This window comes from Anomalospiza imberbis, chromosome Z (assembly GCF_031753505.1).
Source record: "Anomalospiza imberbis isolate Cuckoo-Finch-1a 21T00152 chromosome Z, ASM3175350v1, whole genome shotgun sequence".
Lineage (NCBI taxonomy): Eukaryota > Metazoa > Chordata > Aves > Passeriformes > Viduidae > Anomalospiza > Anomalospiza imberbis.
The window spans coordinates 40,366,023-40,389,028 of NC_089721.1; the positions used below are offsets into that span (position 1 = coordinate 40,366,023).

Below are 23,006 nucleotides of genomic sequence, written 5' to 3' on the forward strand. Positions count from 1 at the left end.
CTCCAGGTGAGGCCTCACCAACACTAAATAGAGAAGACAATCCCCTCTGGTTGATTCTCTGGTTGTTCTGTGTTTGATGCACCCCAGATGACACCTGTCACCTGCTGACAATGCAGAGCCTGCCATTCACCAGCATCCCAGGACCCCTTCTGCAAGGCTGCTCTCCAGCCACTTCACTCCCAACTTAGACTTTTAAGTATTCCTATCTACAAAGCAATTTTTATGCAAACTGCTGCCACTAAACTAGGACAGCTTTAACTGTTAGTTGTGTCTCTGGAAGCACACTCAGAAATTTAGTGGGTGACCAGCTTTATCATAACTATGCCAATCAAGAGATGCAAACACAGTGATTTCAATTAACACAGGGTTTATAAGACCAAAATCACAAAGACAGACAGAAACAAGATAGGATCTTTACCTTCAATCTCAAAGGTCTTTTCCCTTTTGTGTCTTGCAAGATTGTTACATTAATGTGTTTCTTCAACAAATAAAATCACTTACTCCTTTCTCCTCAACCAGTTTCTAATAAGAGGATAGGTTTCTCCCAATTATTTAACAAATTAATAATTGAAAAGAATGAATAGTTTAACAATGGGAAAAAAAAAACAAAACTACTTGTGTATACTTAGAGTTCAAATTTACAGAATATCATGTCTAAACTTCTGAGTTAAGTTAGTTCATCAAAGCTATCAGCCTAATCTTAAGTAAAATACCATAAAAAAAGCAATAATAAATGTTCTGTCTTTTGAACTGTTGTCAGATACTGTCAGGGCAAGCTATTAAGCACCTCTAGCCAGTTCTCTGTCCCGTGCCTGCGGGTCTGTGAGGAGAGCACATTCTGGGGCTGCATGTCTGTGTGTAGAGGAAACAGTATGTCCAAGATGGTCTCACACTCCACAAGAAGTACCAAGATCTCTTTCCACTCTCTTGGGTTTCCTGCTCTAGAAGCTTTATTTTGCAGAGAAGAAACAACCCTACCCCTTCCAAGCAAAAGTACTGGTAGTATATATGTGTTGAAACATTTGCAGTAGAGCATTAAGAGCATTAATTTTAAATCTATGCAGGATGCTAGCCTCTGTGAGCAAGACAAACCAGTTCAGCCAGCGTTACTTGTTTTGTCTTAACAATATGAGAGTTTCAAACAAAACTAAGCTTAAAAAAATCTTACTAGGACTTTCCCTCATTGCAGCAACCACTACAGGCAACATATGCCACCAGTTGTATAATAACGATTTTAAAGGCATCTCACAATGAATGCACCAGCCACCTAATAAGTATTTTCTGACCACTTAGCTATTACAAAGAATAGTAGGACAATAATTTGATTTAATGAAAGCTTTTTTAACAGCTCCCTTATTTATCATAGATGTGAGCTTATGCTGCTGTGAAGCTTCAGTATGTACCAAAGAAGTCACATCAATTCTGAAGTATTAAATCACCTGAGTTGCAGGGAAAACATTCCTACAGCAGAAGCAATGTGGTATAATGTGGTAGGTATACACTTAATATTTCTAAGCTCCTCTAAATCACAATGTTGTCAGGGAACACAAGCCTAGCAAAATCTGGTGAAATATTTTTTATGCTGCTGTAGCAGCATAAAATGAAATGATGATATTAAATATTTAGAATCCATGTATTTTTCCTTTACTATTTATTTCAGATCCACTGTGTCACATAAGAGCACTGCAAAATGTTTTCTACATTCAATCAGTAATGAACCAGGAATAAGACTACAATAAACATCCATAATCAATGTATTTACACAAAAACTCTAAATTTTTCCAAAAAGCATGTTGTACTAAAATTCAGTATGAACCTCCCAAAGCTACACTGGCTCTGTTCCAACTTGCAATTTTTACTGATATATGAGCAATCCTTCCACACTTCAACATCTAATGCCAAAATTAGCTAAAACAGATGCTAAATTTTATTGAAGCATTTCAACTTTTTTAAAAACCTGTAATGAACTGAGTATATTATTGTTTCACGTTATCATTATTTCCTTATTTATATAGCTGTAAGTAATGGTTAATAAAAAGATTCAAGGATGAAAATATTTGAAACCCCCACAGATACACTGAACTAGACTTAGAGATGCACAATCCTGCAGAAACAAAAATAATTGTGCAAACAGCAAACTTAAATAGAAGCAGTTACTGGTCCAACCAAATGAGATTCAAAATGTAATGAAATATCACACTTGATACTTACAGTTGACCTACAGTCCCCATTTTGTATTCTTAATACATTATTCATTAAATTATTTCAGAAAATGTATGACTTCTTTAGTGAAACCATGGTTTTTCCATCTGGCACAAATTTTGGCTTGATGTGTTTTTCTACAGCAGCAACACCAACATGCCACATTCTAATCACCTTGTTACTCAGCATCACTGACTAGCACAGCCCTGTAAACTCAGACTGGTATACACTCTGAAACAGTTACTTTGGACTGCTGTTGTTAAATGTTTACTCTGGTTTTTGTCAGTATCACACATCCAGAATGTTTCACAGGGCTGTCCATTTCATTGTAAAAAAATAATGTAATAAGCTCTTGTCTTATCTTTTGCTCCGAAGACCCCTGCATGCTCTAAGACCCCAATGCCCCAGTTCTGCAAAGGAGCATGCTCTGCATTCCCACTACACATACTTGGTGGAGTTTTTTTAACAAAGCTTTCTAATCCAGAAGAGACTATTGCATCTAATCTGTCCACAGAGTCCCCAAAACTGAAGCATGCCTCATTGAAGAGGCAGTGGACTAGTTCAGCTTGCTGACTTCATCCTCTCTCTGCCTTTTATCTTTTACCATACATTAAAAAACATAAGAATGAATGTCTGGGGAAAAAAGGGCAGTAAACTATCATGCAAATGACTAACATCAACCAGACTGCCTGACACCTGGAGCCTCCACGGACATGAAAAACCTACCAGACTGCATTTGTGATTCCTATGGTAATCACTGGTCCAGAAAGCAGCACCTATGCATGACTTGGGCAAGGGCTAGAACAAACAAAATAAATCAATCGTTTCTGATTAAGCTATCAGGCAGACACTGGTGGCCATAACAAGGCAGTGCAACCCAGCCCAAGGTGGAAGAGGCAGTCAAGTCTCAGTGGTGCTCCCTCTGCTACACAACTGTCCCACTGCTTCCCTTGGTGCACAAGCAGAAGCAGCGCTAGCAGCGGGTTCCCCAGAACAGCTACTGGGACACAAACTCAGACACTTTCATCTTCCTCCAGATCTGGACAGTACAGTCTTCCATAATGAAGCTCCTGCATTCCTTCAGAAGCCAGTTCCCTTTTCTCTACTAAAAAACTATCAAAAAATTCCCACCACATACTTTACCTATTGCACAAACACTAACAAAACCTGTAACTAACTAGTATCATTATTCAGTTCTTAACACTTACTAATCTTTCCAATGGTCCTCCTAGTGTTTTCACCAAAAAATGAAAACACCTGTAACCCTGCATTAGGGTTGATTCAAAGTGACTACTCACTTCACCGGTGCAAAGCAGCACACACAGAAATTCAAGTTTACCTGAGACTACTTCCTGATTCCAGAAAATCATAGCATCACTTTCCACTACACAAACTTTGCCAGCCTTCACCCTGATCAGTTAATATCCTCTACCATGTGTGTTTAGCCCAGAGCTTATTATCACTTTTAATAACTCAACTAAAAAATTGGGAAGCAACTCTCTTCACAAGCTGAAGAAGCAATTTTACCTCTTTCACTAGCAGCTCTAATAAACCTACTCTCTCACCAGAAAGCAGCTTTGCTATTCTAAAACAAAGAAGAAAAAGTTACTACATTTCAAAATCACTACTCTTGCAAAACAGAGACACTTGTCAGACCACTTTGTGTGATCTTCATTCTTTTCCTGGGGACCAGCTTGTACAGGTGCTAGATGAATTTACACATAACCCCCAGGATAAAGCTAAAATTCTATGTCCTAAGAGGCAGTTTTCCCATTTGGCTCCAGAGAAGCAAGGCCAGTCACTGCCTTACAGACTTGGACAGTCCTTACAGAGGAACAGACTCTGTTTAAAACAACATTTAACATAAATCAACCTGGAAGGGTTATTTTAACACATTACTTGCAAGAGCTGGTGTCAAAAGATTTTCATTTTTTTGTTTAACAAAATGGTTTTCAGCTTATTTTCCATTCTTGGTTATGCCCTCCCACTGTTCTGGTAAGCACTGTTTCTTCGCTTGTTTTCAGTAATTCTTGAAATCCTGAAAAACTGAAACAGTTTGTACATTAACAAAAGTAATATATCTTAATAGCACATAATCTGAATAAACTTAGCTTAATGAATAAAGAATACCCTGGAATAACGAAGCATTGTAATTTTAAGAGTTCCCTAACTTTTCATTTCACCAGCAAACCAGTTGTCAAAACTGGTGAAAGCTCAGAAGTACCATGACTTAGAAAAATTCAAGTGGCTCAGCTGACCTGCAGCTGATAAACAACTGTAGTAGCTCATCAAATGCACAAGTATTTGTAAACAGGAACAGGGCCTGGGATGCAGCAGGAGAGAAGCAATTTTGCAACTTTTGGGAGAAAAGCATTTTTATGGGCATCAGTGTTTAACAAAGCAAGATTTTAGCAGAAATGAAATTAAGTATGAATTATAAGACAAATATTAGATAAAAGTCTGAAAGAGATGGTCAAAGAAAACCACAGGAGATAAGTGACTTAAAAACAATTTATATTTGCTGTCTATCTGAAGAAACATTAATTCAGTTAAACAAAACCACATCAAAACATCACAGCTGCTGACAGACAAAACACTCCTTTATTCCAGTGGGAAAGTTTGGTGCTTCAGGAATAGAGAATGACCGGATTATTAACAGGAAGAGAGGATAAAAGAGGCTAAAAATAACATACTAAGATACGAACATCCTATTATAGTTTCCATTATATATGCTACGTATTCTGATGTTAAGTAGTTACTTGAGAATAAACCAAGTTAAATCAAATTAAGTTACATACAGAAAATATGGAACTGAATCAAATTAACATCAAAGTATGCTTTTTTTATTTTTAAGTGTTTATGAACTTCAGTAAAAGAAAAAGAACAGTAAAAGTTCAACAGTGCTAAGCGTAACTTCTTATCCCCTGCTGTTTTGTCCAAATTTGAGACAAATCTGGAAAGAAACAATCTCTCCTCACTGAGAACTACTCTAATGATACTACAACAGAACCAAGAACATTAACTATCATTTAGACACTCATACAAAACCTTAAGATGCATCTTGGAATTACACTTACATACTGCCATTTAATACATACTGCCAGTCAATTTTCACTTAAGGAAGAAAAGAAAATCTAAGAAGGACACATAAGAACAACTATTAGCACAATATTTCAATACATAACAGAACAATGGCTCTCTCATCATTCAAGCACAATTCAACAGGAATCAAAATCCATGCAGACTGAACACATCACTCCCAAAAAAAAAATAAAATCTTGGTGCGCAAATGACTTATTTTCCTCTTTTGGATTAGGTTGACAAAGGTTTGATGTGTTACACTGACAAGAACTGATACTGATGCCACTGTAGCAACAATAATAATTCACAGGCAAGTAGGCTGCCGCTACAACACAGGTGAGACCAGAGTACATCTGAGCAATTTTAGATTTCAGAAACATCCACTGAAGGAATAATACAAGAACTTAAAAGAATCACCATTTATATTTTATGAATTTTTAAGAGATTACACCAAGCATACATGATGACAATCAGCCTAGCTTACTTAAGACACTAAATTAGCTTTTATATTGTAATCAAGTAGCTCAAAATAAAAAAATATTTTAAAATTACCTTGTTTCATTGTAAGTGTTTTAGCAGGTTTGAAAAAGGCATTAATAAATATACAAAATGAAGTCAATCATACCTTTAGCCACAGCTTCTTTATACTTTTCTTTGGCAGAATTTACTTCTTTTATTAGTCGCCTGTAGCTAGATTTAAGTTTCTCTAGTTCTGTCTTTGTGACCTTTAAGAAAACAGGAATATAAAAAGCATTAAAAATACTTATTCTTGACACTTTAAAAAACATAGCATTAGTAAAACAGAATTAACAGAATTTATTATCCAAGATAAGGATGCTACATTTTCCACTGGCTTGAGAAAATCTTAATAGAATATTATATGGTGCAAATTACATGGTGCAAAATCAAAATCAATAAATGCATAGAATTAAATAGAGATCTAAGACACAAATCCCCATTCACATAAATGTAATTAAAAATATAGTTAGAAAATCCAGCTAATCATCAACAATAATCCATTCCAATTACAAGGCCTAAAAAAAATTTGCTTAACAAATCATACTGGCTTAAAATGTCCTGTGCATAGGAAGGACTTTATTTTGCACCTAAAAAACCACAGAATTTTTAGACATTACACTTCATACAAATGACTAAGGAACAGCAACTTGACATGAAATAATCTATCAATTGTAAAACTTAAACCGTTAAAAAGGAATACCAAACCAATAATCAAAAAAACCCAAACAAAAACCCAACTACAGAAGTAACCAACCAAACAGGAAACCTCTACCATGAAACTGAGCACTGAACATAACCTTTTTGGTCACAAAATTAAAATAAATTTTTCTCTTCTACCCCCAGCATTCATTCAGTGTGTGACAAAACTAGTGCACTGTTCAGAAATAATCCTAGGTAATGAACTTGCAAACAAAATTCAGTAACAAACCAGCCATCACAATACCAAAAAAACCTACCACATATTGTAAAGGAAAACAAAAAATTCTGACCCCCCCAAAAAAAGAAAAAAAAAATCCAACATAATAACCAACTTTTATCAGAAAATCATGGAAGATAAATTATTGACTACTTTTAATGGAAGTGCTTCTCTAAGTGAACGTGCAGAAAAAGAAGTTCATTTTACTGAAAAATTGTTCCTCTTGTAGCTGGCAGGAAGAAGGCTGAAGTTCACAATTTTCCCTTTTTTTCATGAGGCAAGGCCCAGATAACACTACTTTCACCAACAACTGAAAACTTAATGAAATTCCTTAAAGATCCAACAAAGTGCTGTCTACAGCTTCTGTTTTCAGGCCAACTGTGCATTATTTAATTTGAAGGCAGAACCTTTTCTCCACATCAATCACATATACTCATCTCTTATTTCTACAATCTGTAAATTTACACTCTGTAAATTATTCACATCTGCTCTTATTATACACCAATAGAGGCAAGATAGAAGAAATAACTTTATGACAAATTTGTATTTAAAGACATCATCACAAATGGAGAAAAAGATGCAATTAGGAAGCAGAGATCACAATTAAGACCTAAATAACAAAAACAGCTTCTCTTATAGAAAAACAAAAAATAAAACAGGGCACTAGCATTAGGAAACCTTTATAATAACTACATTATGATTCGTAGATTGTGTTTTTCCAACAGATAAAAACAACGCAAACAGCATGTCTGTTCCCAAAGAACACTTAAGGAATTAAGATGGTCAAGGATTACTTTAAACTCCATTTTTATTTCAAAAGGTCTTACCCACCTAATTAGCACAGTACTCTAATTTTCCCCTCAAATTTCATTAAGAAAGAAAATCATCAAACATCTTAATGGAAACTGGAATAAATTGACAATATACAAGTACTATTACATTTGTGCAAAAGCCATGTTATTTCACTGTCCTTAAGAATCTCCCCTGTAAGATTCCTTATCGTAGAGGTGTCTGGAATAAGAAAGGATTACATACATGCATTTCCCCTAAACACATTTTTATGCCATCTTATCCTAAAAATAGGAGCTGCACAGACACTGATGTTCACAACCTTTGCATACTGTCCTGAGATATAACTGGCATTTTACCTCTGTGCATAACAAAAGCAGAAATAATACCACAGAACATGAGAAGTCTTTTGAATTTCAGGGAATCATTCTTAAAGTGCTCCAGGTACACAAAACCTTGAACAATGTCAGCTAACAATAGAACACTATTCAAATACTTCTTTGCAAATTCAGGAAGGGGAAAAAAGGAAAACAAACCCAAAAAACCTCTAACCAAACAACAATCAGCAGGATGCAAAATACTTTCATAGCTATGCAGCCCATAACAAACTAAACTCAATATGGTTTATAATAATCATTTGGCAAGTGCTCAGTATGTATTATGTTTTTTTGGAAAAGTCTTATTATAGAAGACATTTTTATTAGAGGTTCTATTAGAGTTTGGCCTATTTACAGAAAACAAAACATTTCATAGTCTCTTTTCAAAGTATACCTGAGCTTCCAGAAGTCTTACTTCATTCAGCCTTTCTTTCTTATCTTCCTTTTTATCTTTCTGCAATTCTTTTAACTTCTATTATTTCCAACTCATGCTACCAGTTTTTCCTCTTCTTCCATTCTGACATTTTTGAGATACACCAATTCGTAAGTAGCGGCGAGTGATTATCTGGCTTGAAGTTTTATCAGATAATGACAGCCTACTGACCATGCATCAAAAAAGACATCCCTATAGTCCCTACCTGGGGAAGATGCCAAGATTCTATCATATTATGGAAGCAATCTTATTAGAGCCAATGTATTTAACTTAAAATAGTCTTAGTTTAAATACAGAATAGCTCCAAGTTCTTTTCATAACTGGCCCAAGAATCTTTTACTCATCAATCCATGACAGTGTTACTGCTTTATTCAGATGTTATATTTTAATTACACTATTTCAAATCCCAAATTCTCCGCTGGAAGAAAGAAGAAACAGTGCTTTTCCTTCTCTCAGTAGACCTTTCAGACTATCGCTCTGATTTTTGACATCTGTAGCTAAATTTCCCCCAAAGCATCTGAAACTGTGATTTCTGTCAGCTTTACTGACAAGATACAGCACTTTGAACACAAGCAGGATAACAGATATGTCATGGAAAACACTCTCAAGAGTTTCACACCTGCAGTCTCAATGTTTGGTTTACACTTGCTTTATATTTTTTAGAATAGGGACGAGAACACCCTGTTCCCACCCAAAAGAGGCTGGACTGCCAAGAGCACTCATTAACAACAGTTTACAGTGCCCTATTTCCATGAATGCCTAGAGTGAAATTAGAACAGGAAAAGAGATGGAATAGAGAAGTGTCACACAAGAATTAATTATCCTCTACTAGAAGAGCATTTCCAGTGCTATCTGTCCACAGAAATTCATATGGAAGAAACTTTTCCATCTTTGTCTTATCAGCTAGCAGGAAAGAAAATCTGTAGAAAATTATTAAAATTTAAACCAAGCATTCTACATATCACCCACTATGCTTTTACCACAGCATGAACAAAACAAAAAAAATCCACTCTTAATTTAGTATTTTTAAACACAGAGAATTATAATCAATTTATCAAGCACAGATTAATAAAATACCTTATACATCTCTGCTTCAATTTGTTGATGAACACCTACAAAACTCTTCTTAACTTGCTGTTTATCTTTGATCATCATTGTAAGCCTATGCAAGGGCCCAGAATTAAGATCCTCTGCATGTGTCTTCATTATTTTGCTCAGTTGTTCTGTTTGTTGTACCACGAGCAACCAAGACTATAAAAAAGTCAGAACAGAAAAGCACTTATTTATTTCAGCTCACAATGAAACAATTAATAGGAACTGTGGGAAAAGATGCATCATTGTTTAAAAAAATTCAGTACAAGAACTAATTTTAAGCTTACCCAAATGCATTCGAGATCCTCCTGCAATTGCAAAGTCATGCCTCAATCTCACTCACAAAATCATAAAAAAGCACCAGAGACAAAAATACAGCATTGAATATTCACCCTTCAGCACTATCCTACTATTTCTGAACACCCATAAAAGCCAACACCCCAAGAACCATGTTCCTACATCCTTTGTCCTCAGTTGCTCTGCCCAAGCTGACTTCCACACCTTAGTCTGAATACCTGACAGCAATATGCATTTGAGAGGTGGTGGTTTAAGAGGACACCATTACATCAGCTGCTTCACACAGCAGCATCAGTCAGGCCACCAGCACCAAAGCACAAACAGTCACAACACCCATCTGTCACTGTAACCCAGCATCCTTCTGTACCCTTGCTTTAATAGCTTCCTTGGATATTCTGTCAGTTTTCAGGACAGCTTAATGTGCTGTGTGTGGCTTTGAATACAGATACACTTCTGCAGATATCAGAGACACAAATGTGTCACAAATTAAACTTCAGTTCAAATAAAAGCCTTGGTTACCTTCAAGATTGCTGTCACACATTAGATTCATTAAAGATAACTCCCTGACAATGAATGCTGTGCTAAGACTTCAGAGTGGCTACATGCCACAGAATTACAAGGTTTTGAAGGCAGATAGCATGAGTTCTATTGGCATTTATCTTGGTTCTTACTAAAACAGAATCAACCTGAAATAAAAACTTTAGAAATTTAATTTGTTTCTTAGTTTTGGAGTTTCTTAAAATCCTATATACAAACATATACACCTAATATTTCCATCTCTACATGACAATGCTGCAACAGAAACTGGATTATAGAGAACAAAACAAAAGACAATTGACTCCCCTATATACTGGACTATCTTTAACATTTCTTCCAGCTTGCAAATATTCCACAGATTGGCACAGAGATATCTGGACTGCTTAAAGTGTGATGTTATAAAATATCGAGGCCTGAAGCTTTCGTGCTATGGCTGGAGAACATTTCAGAAGCCATAATGCAAAGCTGCATAGGATAAAACAGCACTGAACGCCTGTGTGAGAAGAGTGGGACTTTGTGGTTACAGAAGAGTTCACAGAAGTGCTCTCAGGGGTAAAAATGTAGTCAGAATCATCCATTTTCTATAAGGCTAATTTATTACTGATGAGACAACCACTGTTTAATACTGAAAAATCACACCAAAAGTATTTTTCAACAGTACAGGTATTCTAAGCAAATGCTTAGTTTACAAGTCACCAAATGAGCTTAAATAAGCCAGAAACATAGCAATTACTTCCCTTTCTATTAAATAAAAATTGTATATTTCCCTGTTATATACATCACTCTTTCCATCAGGAAAAGGGGAAAATAATGTTTCCATAGGGAAATAGCAGTAAAGCAGGATTTCTGTGCTTTGTATGATTATATTTTATTATTTTAAATTAGAAGAAGGTGAACTAAAAATGCTTCCATAACAGAGATTTATATGGGACAAAAAAGCTGTGTGGGGACAGCAGAAAAGGTAAAGCATTGCCTTCCACAAAAAAATTACCACAGTCCAAATGCAAATGCATTATTGTTTGGTTTAATACTATTTTTCAGACATATGCACACACAAAAGTGCAGTCTGAAAGCACTTAAAAACATCTCTTTTCTAGCATTACCAGTTGCTGCTACCATGCCTTCCAGCAAGTTTGTTGTCTCCACATGAAAAAAAAACAGAGGACAGATTTTCCCAAACACCGTTTCTCTCTAAGTGCTCGCTCTTACTGTATACTTAAGAGATCAAATCAAAACAAAACAACCATAACAACAAAACCAACCAAACAAAACCCATTAAAAATTAAACAGCTTGCTATTGGGTTTTAATGCCACAAAATGCCAAATAACACCACAATAACAAAAACAGGTATTTTATATCTTAGAAGATGTAAGAAATTAGACTCATGCCCCATAATATTTGCATCATTCTTTGGGTCTGTAAAATGTCAGGAAGAGAGAAAAAGTATCACAAAAGATTAAAATAAATTAGCATTACATTAGTAAGTAATCAATAATTCATGCTTTTTTAACTGCCTAAACCAGTAACATAATGTGCCACTACACAACTGCAAAATCCAAGGCGTCAGTGAAATTATAAAGCAAGCCCATATAAAAGATCTGCCAGTTCATATGAATGTTTTTGCTGTTAAAATGTAGAAAACAGAGAAAACGTAGAAATCAGAGATGCAACTTAGTGAAAAATTACACCTCCTTAAGAGATAAAAAAAGGGAATGAAAATCATGCTGAAGACAACTTGAGCGCCTCTGTTCAAAACAAGATTTCAAAATGTGACATGCGTGCCTCTTTTCAAGCCAAAAAGAATGTGGCTTAAGTCAGATCTCCAGATTTTTTCAGTTTATCTGCTCACAAGAAGTGCTCATGTTATTAACATAAACTGTCCTAGACTGAGATACCTATGTGGAGGTTAATGGTTGTTTAAACCTTATAACACTAAATACTCTGTGCCAATGAAAAAAAAGGGCAGTATTTCAATTTGCAAGGCAAGAATTATTGTGAGGGAAGGAAGCAACAACAGAACGTGTTATTTATAAACACTGCACAGTGCTGAAGCAGCCCAGCTACAGCAGCACAGCCTTCAAGTCACACAGACCCACTTTAACCCTGTATACATCCATCCTGCTGCACAAGGAGCGGTCCTGTTCCCAATGCTACACCACAGCCACTGTTCAAGCAGCCACCTCATAAGCCCACGACATAAAAACTGCTTTGTCTGAAATTTAACCTGACCCAGAAAGTGTGTTTTCCTGCAGAGAGAAAATAAGGATTCATGCCAAACTGAATGCACTGTGTAACCACTGCTACAGAACAAGGGCCAAGAACTGAATAAGCCATTAAAACAGAATAGTCTTCTCTTGCCAGTAGAGCATCCAGGTCCAGAGTAAAATTTTCAAACAGGTGATAAGAGAAGTTTGCTTTACTATTACATTTACTTGGACTTGCTCTAAGTCTAAAAACCAGTAATTTGCAGAACAGCCAGCCTTACCTTTTTAAAAAGTCAACACAGTCATTTTAAACAGAATACAAAATAACCTCATAATTACGAGAAACATCCTGAATTAATGTTTTGTTCTTACAACACATGCTGCACTGTGAGTAACAGCTGGAATGCTAGGCTTTGCCTTGGTTTCCTGGCATTTTTCTATTTCTGTCACAAATTCTATATAACATAAACAATAGCTCCTATCTTAAAATAAATGCTTACTATAGCATACTTGATTTTAAAAGCACTAAACAAAGAAGCAGGCTCAACCCATTTATGTAAAATACTGAATTTCAAAAATTGGGATTGATTCTCATTAATTTTTTCAAAGCAAGACTAGAGCTTAGCTTCTGCATATTTCACTGAGAAACTAAAAGAATCAATTTTAAATGCTTTGGCAACATTAACTCTCAAGAAACTGAATGGATATGAATACAAATCAAACAAAAAAAAAAAAAAAAAAAAAAAAAAAAAAAAAAAAAAAAAAACCAACAAAAAAAACCCCACAACCAAAAAAACCCACGAGAACCCAAGGATATTCCAAACTGCTGAAACTTCAGACTTACCTTGGACACATTGCTGATATAATCCAACTGACAAGCGCTCTCTTTATCTACTTGGTTACAAAGATTCTGTAAAGTGGACGCATATTCTTTATCACTTTTTACTCTCATTATCATAAATTTCTTCACTGTTTCCAGTAGTCGTAGTTCCCAGTCTTGCAGTTTTAATAAAGCATCATGAGAATACTTCAGGTCACCTCCAAACCCCATTTTTTAAGGCACTATATACCAGACAGGGGAAAATACAGGCTCTTCACCACATCTGAAAGGAGAACAAGACTGATGAGACAATTATCAAAAGAAAAACTTCTGGTGAGACAAAGAGCAACTATCGATGCCTAAACCCTGAAATTACCTCATCATAAGATTAACTACATACATTAACCTCCTCAGTATAAACTGAAAGTAGGCTCGGAGCACTGTTTCAAACAACAAACTCTGACTGGAAAAGATTTCAGCCTTAGAATTCCTGTTTCCATTTCTGCAAAAACATCCCTCCCTATCTTACAGTATGAAAGAAAACATAACAGCATCTAAGACAAACACTGAAGACCAATCTACATATTTAATCAAATAAGTACAGCTAACAGTATCTCCAGACAAGCTGCCAGCTGCACTTTTCTACTCCTGGTGACCTGAAACTTTTGTTTGTCATGTTTACTGTCCTAAGAGCACAGAAAAATCCACATAAAACACCAGCTCTCAGGCACTGCATCTGTGGGAAATTGATAACTATTTAGAAGCTAGTTTGCTCGTAAACCCTTTGTTAACAGGCCATTAAACCTGCAGATTCAACCTCCCAAAAAACAGAAAATATCCCAAAGTAGGTTTCCCATCCAACCATACACTGGTCCCCTGGGTCAGAGTTCTTTAGTTCACATCATTTTGCCCTAGACAGTCCAGTCTTATTGTACCAAATTGACATAAAATAAGATTGATAAACAGATAAGAAATGCTGCCTTATGAAATCCTGTAGCAGAACTAAAGGTCAAAGACACATTGCCAGAGTTAGCTTTGAAATACCTGCATCTGATGCTGATAAACACACATCAATATTGTGGAAGAGCTGAAACCACACAAAGAATTCCTACATACTCTTGCACAAGGTTTTGTAATGTGGGCTGAACCCTCTTTTCTGTGTACACACCAACCACCTATGCCTATATTAATCAGCTTCAACTAGGTAAGATAAAATTCTATAAACTTATCTCCGGACTGCAGTACAGCCACAGCCTGTACACTGCCAATTCACTAATTCCTGCACTACAACAAAGTCTTGGTTCTTTTTAACACAGAAATACTTCTTCACAGGCTTTACACATTACCACTTAAATTAGCAGTGTTCTACAAACATTAACAAATTTATCTTCCTAGTAGTCCATTGAGGGAAGTAGGACTAATATTCTTATTTTACATTAAGAACTCATTACATGAGACACATAAACTAATGTCAACACTGTGGCAGTTCATACCAGTATGTACAAGGCTTAAAGACAGACTATTCAGAGTGCCTAGCACATTTAGCAGGTTAGGTATTCAGAAAAAATAAATATGTTACTGGCTTCAGTTGCTGCACAAAATCTCTGAAGATTCTGCAAATCAGAACCTCAAGCACCCTCGAAAATAAGCTTCATGTACTATGTGTTTATTCTTAGAACACAAACCATGCTACATAACAAAACAAAGATCCAATAAAGAAAACTAGAACAGTACCACATTACTATGTATCTACATAATACAGACAAGTCAAAGCAGTGTGAGTAACCTTAAACCTGTAAGCTTTCATAAGCTCCTGAATTTGAAGCTGTATATTTTCATCAGAATTATTCTTGATGGTTAGGAATTCAGTCATACACAGCAACAGTGAATAGTTTATGTTGATGTATTTATGAACTGTATCACTATTAGTAGCATTATGAAAATACCTCCACAGTTAAAACTGAGGAACACTCTTGCAGAACCACAAACATTTTAGCAACGTGAACCAAAGAAAAAAATCTTGGAGTCCCTGTTTGTTAACATGACTAAAGCTGCAGTAGTGAATTTTCGATGCCCTTTAGATCTAGATCCACTCTCATCTTTCTCCAACCCCATTTTAGCACATTACCTAACTCTCCCAGCACAATAGCTGTGAGAAAAGATAGTATCCTTGTTTCTTACATCCAGATTTAGAAGAGATGGAAACTGAATCTCACAGTGAAGTTCAGCCTTGTATTATGAGTAAAGAAATGGCTTGCTTGCTTTTACCCTAGCCTCTGTTTTTTACTGAGAGTCAGTATGGCAAGAGAAGTAGGAAATACTCTCAGCATGTGATATTTCAGTCTGCTTCTAGTGACTTACAAAGGAGATCTAGGATTACAAAAATCAATAGAACAAAAGACCTAACAATATCTCACTCCAGCCTGCTAAGTTGCTCCTCATGGAGCAGTAATCAGATTTTTTCCAATTCCACGATTAGATGCCTGGATACATAGGCAAAAATTGTACATACACTGGACTCCAGTCTTTGTTTTAAATTATTCCTTTCACTAAGACAGAAGCAGCACAGCAAAAAATTGTTTTCCAAAAGTGGTAAAATTCTGATTTGCTAAAACTAACAAGCATAAAAGACTCAGAACTGATGATTCTCAAATGGGTAAGCCAGCTGCCATGTGACTTCCATGTAAATTGAGAAAATGTTCAATCAAGACATGCAGCCAAATTCAAGTACTTTATTGTGGAGGCAAAGTAGTAGTGAAAAAGTATTCAAGACCTAAGCCACTTAACTAAGCTTAAGTTTTGATAAGCTAAAACCCAAGTCTGTCACTTAAAACCACTTCTGATTTTTAATTTTTTTCAAGTAATTTTAAACAATTGAAAACAGTACAGATCACACAGTCATTGATTTGAAGTCAGAACAGTAAGATTTACCAAACACATGAACACACAAATCTGATTTTCAAATACTCTTAAAAAACACAAGCACGTTTTGAAAGGCCAGTGTTCAAAAACACAATATCTGGCACCAATACAGGCAGGTATTTTTCCAAGTTTGCTATCTCCCTTGTTAATGATCACAGATGAGATGAGAACTGCCCTACAGAGTCAGACCAATACAACAGAGTATTTCAGTCAGAAGGGACCTCCAGTGATCATCCAGGCACAATAATGCATTTAGATCAGCCCTGTGTCTCCAACCATGGCACTGGAAGATGTTTAAGACCAGCAAACTAGCTGGGCTGCTATTCAGGGTGTGATTCTCCTTGTGCTTCCCCATATTCACAGCTACTGGATTATGGAATACTAATATTCCCATATTTTTTGGCTTTACCCTACAACATTAAAATACTCACAATGAAAGACAAAGATTCCCAGACAGAATTGGCAATTCCAGATTACTACCAAAATTGAGAAATCAGCAAAAACAGCAAAATCTGAACTCAGAAAAGATTTAATGTGGAACTGGTATGAGATATGGGGAGTTTGAGACACAAGCATACTTTCTTCTCTAATGTTCAAAAGATGAAAATACAGTGTGAGAGCTATTCTGGGGGGGAAAAAAGTTCTCAAAAAAACATGGGAGAGTATTTTATCTTAACAGAAAAAACAGAGATGGCACAATGATTTAAAACAAGCTATACAGAGAAGTGATAACAACAAAAATAATAAATTCATACAGAATTAAATTAATACAGAAATTCATACAGAAATAAAAGCCTTCAGGAATTGCTTTACTCTTGCTGTGAAGAGATTTCTTCTGCTTCTGGTAGATACCCATGAGGTTTATCTCTTTTTCCACATGTGAACAAAGCTTGCATAATTTGACATGCCAGTCAAGTTTCAAACAGAATTGTAGCACATTTTGTAAAAGCAATAAAATACCAGTACCACCAAATAAGACAAATGAGTTTCAGCTGTTTTTTTATATTTTGAAATATAAGATATATATATAAGATATATATATAATATCTGTTATAGACATAGATACAGATGGCTAAAAAAATTACTGTACATGTAAATTAGTCAAGAAATATTTGTTAAACTTGGGAGTAAAATATGTCTCACAGTCAATTCCAAGAAAGTAGGACTTACTGTCTTTATAGTGTAACACTCAAAACAACAAACTTATCATTCACAGGAAATACACATTGAATGTATATTTAATAATATAGCGTGAATGAGCAACCAGATCTCAAACTGTTCTAAATTTAAGCACAGCTACCAACGACAATTAAAAATTTCGCTCAACCACCAAAACAGTGGTGCAGTCAGATTCCAAAGAAATCAATGTTAAATTTTCAATGTTAAACTTTTTCAGCCTAAAAGTGAGAAACTTCAAGGAAGCTGCTAGTCACATAATCCTTCAATATTGTAACACTCCCCCCAGGAAATAAAGCCAGTATTCCAGTTAGTCATGCTGCTGGATTCCAGCAGCAATTCTGAAGAAAGTAGTTTCTATAACCAATGTACATTTAATTTAAAGATTGTAATCTGTCTGTGACATGTGAAAGTGGCCATGCTGTGTGAGACCAAAGGTCCTGTGTCTGACACTGCCTGAAATCAAATGAGCAAGGAAGAACAGAGCACATACAATGCAACACTTTCACAAGATGCCCTCTTACACTTATAACAACTGGTGTCTTCTGCTACATATTGGCATCAATTATATCCAAGGTTGTAATTTTATAAACTTAAAATAATGATGGATCTACCCACATCAGTTCGAACTTGTGGTTTCACAGTACCAGTGACACGGTAGGCAACTAAAAAACTACAAATTCAGAAAGCACACCTGGCCCTCAGTTAAATTTAAAATAGGAAAGTACATCACAGATCTGGATTGTCTCACTTTTCATATGGTGACCATGAATTTAGATTATTCCTAAATTTGCATGAGCTCCAAATCATAGAGAATACAGAATGTCTCTTATTCTGCAAAAACTTTCTACAAACATTAAAAATATCTCAAAATCAGAAAAGAAAGAGGATTTGGATTCAGGAGACAAATCCTCAAAATCAAGGCTTCTATACCGAACTAAAAGCACTTTTACAATCGATTATCAATTTGTTAGACAGTCCTCAATTTCTCAATGTGAGGCTAACAGTAGTTATATTCCATTAAAATAATGAAATCAATAATTCTTAGCGCTCCATCCACACCTTAAACAAAGATTATACAAACAATTGACATTTCTGTTAGTGCAGCATCCATTCCTGGAATGCACAAGACCATGAAACACAAAACACATGCATTACCTACCATTTTTTTACATTAATCACATATTCATAAGATCTTTATATGCATAGATATCATGTATACAACATAAACTAGTAAAACTAATCCTTCTGCAGAGCTTTTGCCAACAATGAACATCTGAAGGGGCAATACAAGTTTGCCTAATTATTTCAAAGCTGATTTGAAATACTGGTCCACTCAAAGCAAAGCAGGCAGCTAATTTTCAGGAAGGCTTTTCTGCAAAGCATAACTTAGCCCACATACTTTAAAAGTTTTCCTTCAGAAATGTCCTTTAGTACAGTTTTCCTATGTCAGCAGCTACTTCCTCTGATTTTCACCTACTGAAATATACTTTTTTTCTTTTCTGGGGACTCTGCAGAAGAAAAACATATCAAACTTCTTTATCTCACCATTTTCAAATACATTGCAAAACTCAAACTTAGGTCAGTTGCCCTGCATTTTCAGATTATTACCAGACAACAGCCTTTTTTTAAAAAAAAAAGAGACAGTTCAACTAAAAGAGCATATTTCTCAGATGACTGCTTGCAGTAGTATGCTATCACTTCATACACATAATTTTGAGTGAAGAAATAATTTTGCCTCTACACATGTAAGAGAAGATTTTTCTTTAAGTTCTTAGAATTTCTTATGACAAGTGTATTGTAGCTGAAAAATTAGACAACTGTATTTATTTATGAACCTTGCCCATGGTAAAACAAAACCAGAAATGTATTAAGGAAAATGAAAGAATGGAAGGCCCAAGTTTTTTATGTGAAAGACCAAGTTAGTAGTGGTATTTTCATAAAAGTGGAAGAAAACAAGTGGCAACAAGAGAAAGGAACCACTCAAGACACAAAAATTTCTATCTGGCTCTAACTACTTTAATATCTATAAAAGTAGGAGGTCAGGAAGTTAGGATGACCAGCAAGACCAAAACTTCAAATTGTAGCTCTGGACCACAATTTAGGTGAAGCAAACTCACAGAGAAGGGTTTTGAGAGTTTATATTAAGAAAAAAATATATTAGTTTTAAAAAATGATAAGGAACAAGCTTTGCACACAGCTTACAAGTGCAAGGTATACTGTATAATCTCTACATGTGGACCCATGATAAGCATTCACTCATAATCTCACACTACAATGTCCAACTTCAGATGAGACATTCCAAAACAGTTTAGCAATGACCTCATAGGAAAAAATACATAAAGCAAAACTGAAAGAAAGACACAGTGTGTAGAGGTGAAGAAAGCAAAACTATTTTCAAAATCTCCATTATTTAAAACAAAGCATTGATCACAGACACAGTCACAAAATCTTACAAAGGGACAGTCTTAATTCACATTCAAGCAGGCATTATTTAGTATTCCTTTCTGGTTACCTAGTGACATTTGAGAAACAAAGAACTGCCTAATATAAATACAAAACTTCTATTCTCCATGACCAAAAATAGAAAAGACTAAGTGATGCTAAGATTCAGGCAATGAAAAGGAAAAGCCACTATGCAAGCAGATACAAAAGGAGAAAAAAAACAAAGGAGGTTACAAGCATTATAAAATTCATCACATTTCTAAGAAACAGATATAAAAGCATTTGTTCCAAAGTTGCAAATCCCAAGAGTAAGTCTCCACTAGTAAAAAAGTACAAGCAAGGGCAAAACATTAGAGTAAATTTGCATTATCTTACTAGCACAAATACAAACTGGGTGGAAACACCAGACTGTCACTGGACAAGAAGAGAAGTCCTAATCCCCATTCAAATGGGCCTCGTGAAAGTGGAACAAACATCACCACCAACACCTGGGCACATTCAAGTTTCATACAGATGTTAAGAACTGCATGTGGTAAAATGAAGCCCATAAAAAATTCCATTTATCAAAATAAACAACAGATTGGAGCCACTTCAACACAAAAAAGTTCTGTCTTCTGCTCCCTGAACACAAACAACAACGCACCTTTTTTCTCTTTTTAAAGAACTATGATATGACATATTTTAGAGTGCAGAATTTTGTTTGTCAATATGAAAACTAAATTCAAACCCAACTTTTCTTTAGAATTCCAGTTACTATTAACTTTTTACTTATGTGCATTTTTTCATTTGCACACAGGTAATTAGTAGAACTTAAAGCTGGTAATGCAAGTCCAATACAGGTCTAATTGACAGGCATACACTAGCTAGTACATGGAAGCATAATTGCAGAGCCATCTGTCAGAGGGCAATAAAATCTTACAAGATTTCCACTGTTATTTCTAAGCTGAAACATAGCTAAATCTGATAGTTACAAACATCTTGCTACCTCAATGCAATAATTCACTCGGTAATGAAGGTATAAAAGACAAATTTATAAGAAGACAGAACAGAAAACTTAGATAACCTGTTGTCTTCTGAAATTACTAACACGACAGTTAAGGCCAATCCCCAAATCAGATCCTCTTTAGATTTAGGATATATAAGGCATTTTCTAAAAATGAAGCATCCTAGAGGCAATTACAAATATCAAATTAATAGTAAAAATTTACTACTCAGATGCTATTGAGCCAAAGCATTGAAGCAGCAGCTATCAAATTTCCAAAATATTAATTCTGCAAAAACTTAGGCGTAAGGTGAGCCAAGCAAAGAAAAATCAAGAGTGGAAAATAAATCAAATTTTCTTCAGATGTGACAAGACAATCAGAAGCACAACACAGTTTGACTCTGATACTGCACAAGGTGGTTAAAAGAATGCCTAAGAATCTATAGACTAGAATAATTCAAATGAAAAAAAGAACAACACAGCTTTTACAGAACAAAATCATGTCTCTCAACTTGAAGAGTTCTGTGAAGGCATCAAGCATCCTGTAGGAAAAAGTGTGGGAAGTAGGAAATTTCTACTGATGTCTCTGATAGGAAGCTACCAGAGAATAGAAGACCTTAAGGTAAGACTTAAGAGACAGAGACTGACAAGAGAGAGAGAGCTCAGAAGCCTCTCCATAATCTGTGCCAGGACCTGTGCTGCTCTTCAGAATGGTTACCTACCTATACATCATTACAGAAGCATCTGTGCTCTGTACTAAATTACTATGATTCATCAAAACTGACATATCATTACAAAACTCCCAAAACCTCAGAACACTGAGCAGCAACCACAGAAAATAGCAGATGAAGTCACATGTCAATAAATGCAGCATAATACACTGGTAAGAGTTATTTAATAACAGTACCAGAAAAAGTTGTAGGAGTCTCTGAACACACACCTTCAAAAAACATTTGTTCAGTGCTTTCAAGCAGTCAGGTTAGAAACCATCCAGAATATTACACTATTTTTTAATGAACAGAAGGGAAAACATAACATGTCCTTATGCTGCTGATACGTTAATGGTATTCCTGTATGTCCAAGTGCTTCTAGCTAAAGGAAAACATAAAGCACCAGAAAAGATATAGATAATATTGATCATAGCATGGAGCAGCTTTTGCAAAGAGAGAAGAGAATTTTTAGCTCACAAAAAAGGTAAAAATGACAGGTGTAAGATCAAAGTACACCAAAAGAAAAAGTCACTTTAGCACAAAAGTGATATGGTATGTCAAATGCCTGAAGTGTTTTCCTGTAGAACTTGAGAAATTCAAATGAAATTTTTAAAAAGTTGCTCTTATGTCCTTCTTTGCCCAGTAAATAATTAAATGAGATAATTCAATTCCTAAAGACATTTCTGAGACCATGAAACAAAGAAGTACAAAATTATTATAAAAATTCATTTTAAAAAACAGATCTGTAGAACAGCAAGAGTTCCATCTCAAGATGTCTCTAAAATGTAAAAGCAGAACAGGAACTATTACTCTACATTTATGCCAACAGCCCCTTCTCCTCTGACAGTAGCAAGTATTGATCTATATGGATTTTAATTGGTCATGTACAAACATCCTCAAACAGTGCACTCTCATTCTCCCATCCTTGCATCTGTAAGAAGACCACATTTTTCCTCAGCAGTTCCTGCAGCTGTGATGTTACTAAAAAGAAGTGGGCTTCACCAAAGATTAGGATTTACATTTATCAGCAGTCCAAAAAAAAAAAAAAAAAAAGAGCCCAAAAACACAGGTCCCAGATTCTTTGCCTAGACACAGTTCTAGTTTTTTCAATCTTTCATTTTAAACTATATTCTAAACCACTGCTGTCCTCTAAATAACCTGCAACTGGTCTCCATCTCACATAAGAAGTCAGGAGCTGTATCAGTGAGGTAGTGTAGGACCAAACAACTCTGACAAGAACAGAGAGATTCCTTTAAATTATTTTCAAGCTCTTTGCCCATGTGCTTACCCTCTTTCTAACAACTTCATAATATATCATTGTTTGTTCATTATCCAAAAATTCATGTTCTTTTTCCACTTTTTCTTCCCCCACCCCACATCCATTCTGTCCAGCCTACAGACAGCCAGTGAGCTTTCATACTCACTGACCCCTGCTTTATTCCAGACGACATCTCCCATTTTCCAAGACTATTCGGAACAGCAATCTCATTCTCCACCCCACCT

The 23,006-nt window shown here is 35.5% G+C and overlaps 1 protein-coding gene across 15 annotated transcripts in view; it reads right to left on the minus strand.

The window, feature by feature from the left end:
* The window catches only part of FER (FER tyrosine kinase), a 153,020-nt gene that overhangs the window by 121,224 nt on the left and 8,790 nt on the right, over positions 1-23,006 (minus strand). For 12 of the 15 annotated variants that reach the window (XR_010994640.1, XR_010994641.1, XR_010994642.1 and 9 more), the window contains exons 2-5: positions 18,769-18,877; positions 13,293-13,551; positions 9,395-9,568; positions 5,909-6,008 (exon numbers count right to left, since the gene is read on the minus strand). Coding sequence is in view for 12 of the 15 variants with exons in the window: in XM_068177444.1 (XP_068033545.1) it covers positions 5,909-6,008; positions 9,395-9,568; positions 13,293-13,499 (481 nt within the window). In the remaining 3 variants the exon portion in view is untranslated. Of the gene's footprint in view, positions 1-4,207; positions 4,249-5,908; positions 6,009-9,394; positions 9,569-13,292; positions 13,552-18,768; positions 18,878-22,330; positions 22,360-23,006 lie in introns of those variants that run through there. The other 3 variants (XM_068177447.1, XM_068177455.1, XM_068177448.1) reach the window with 3 other exon arrangements.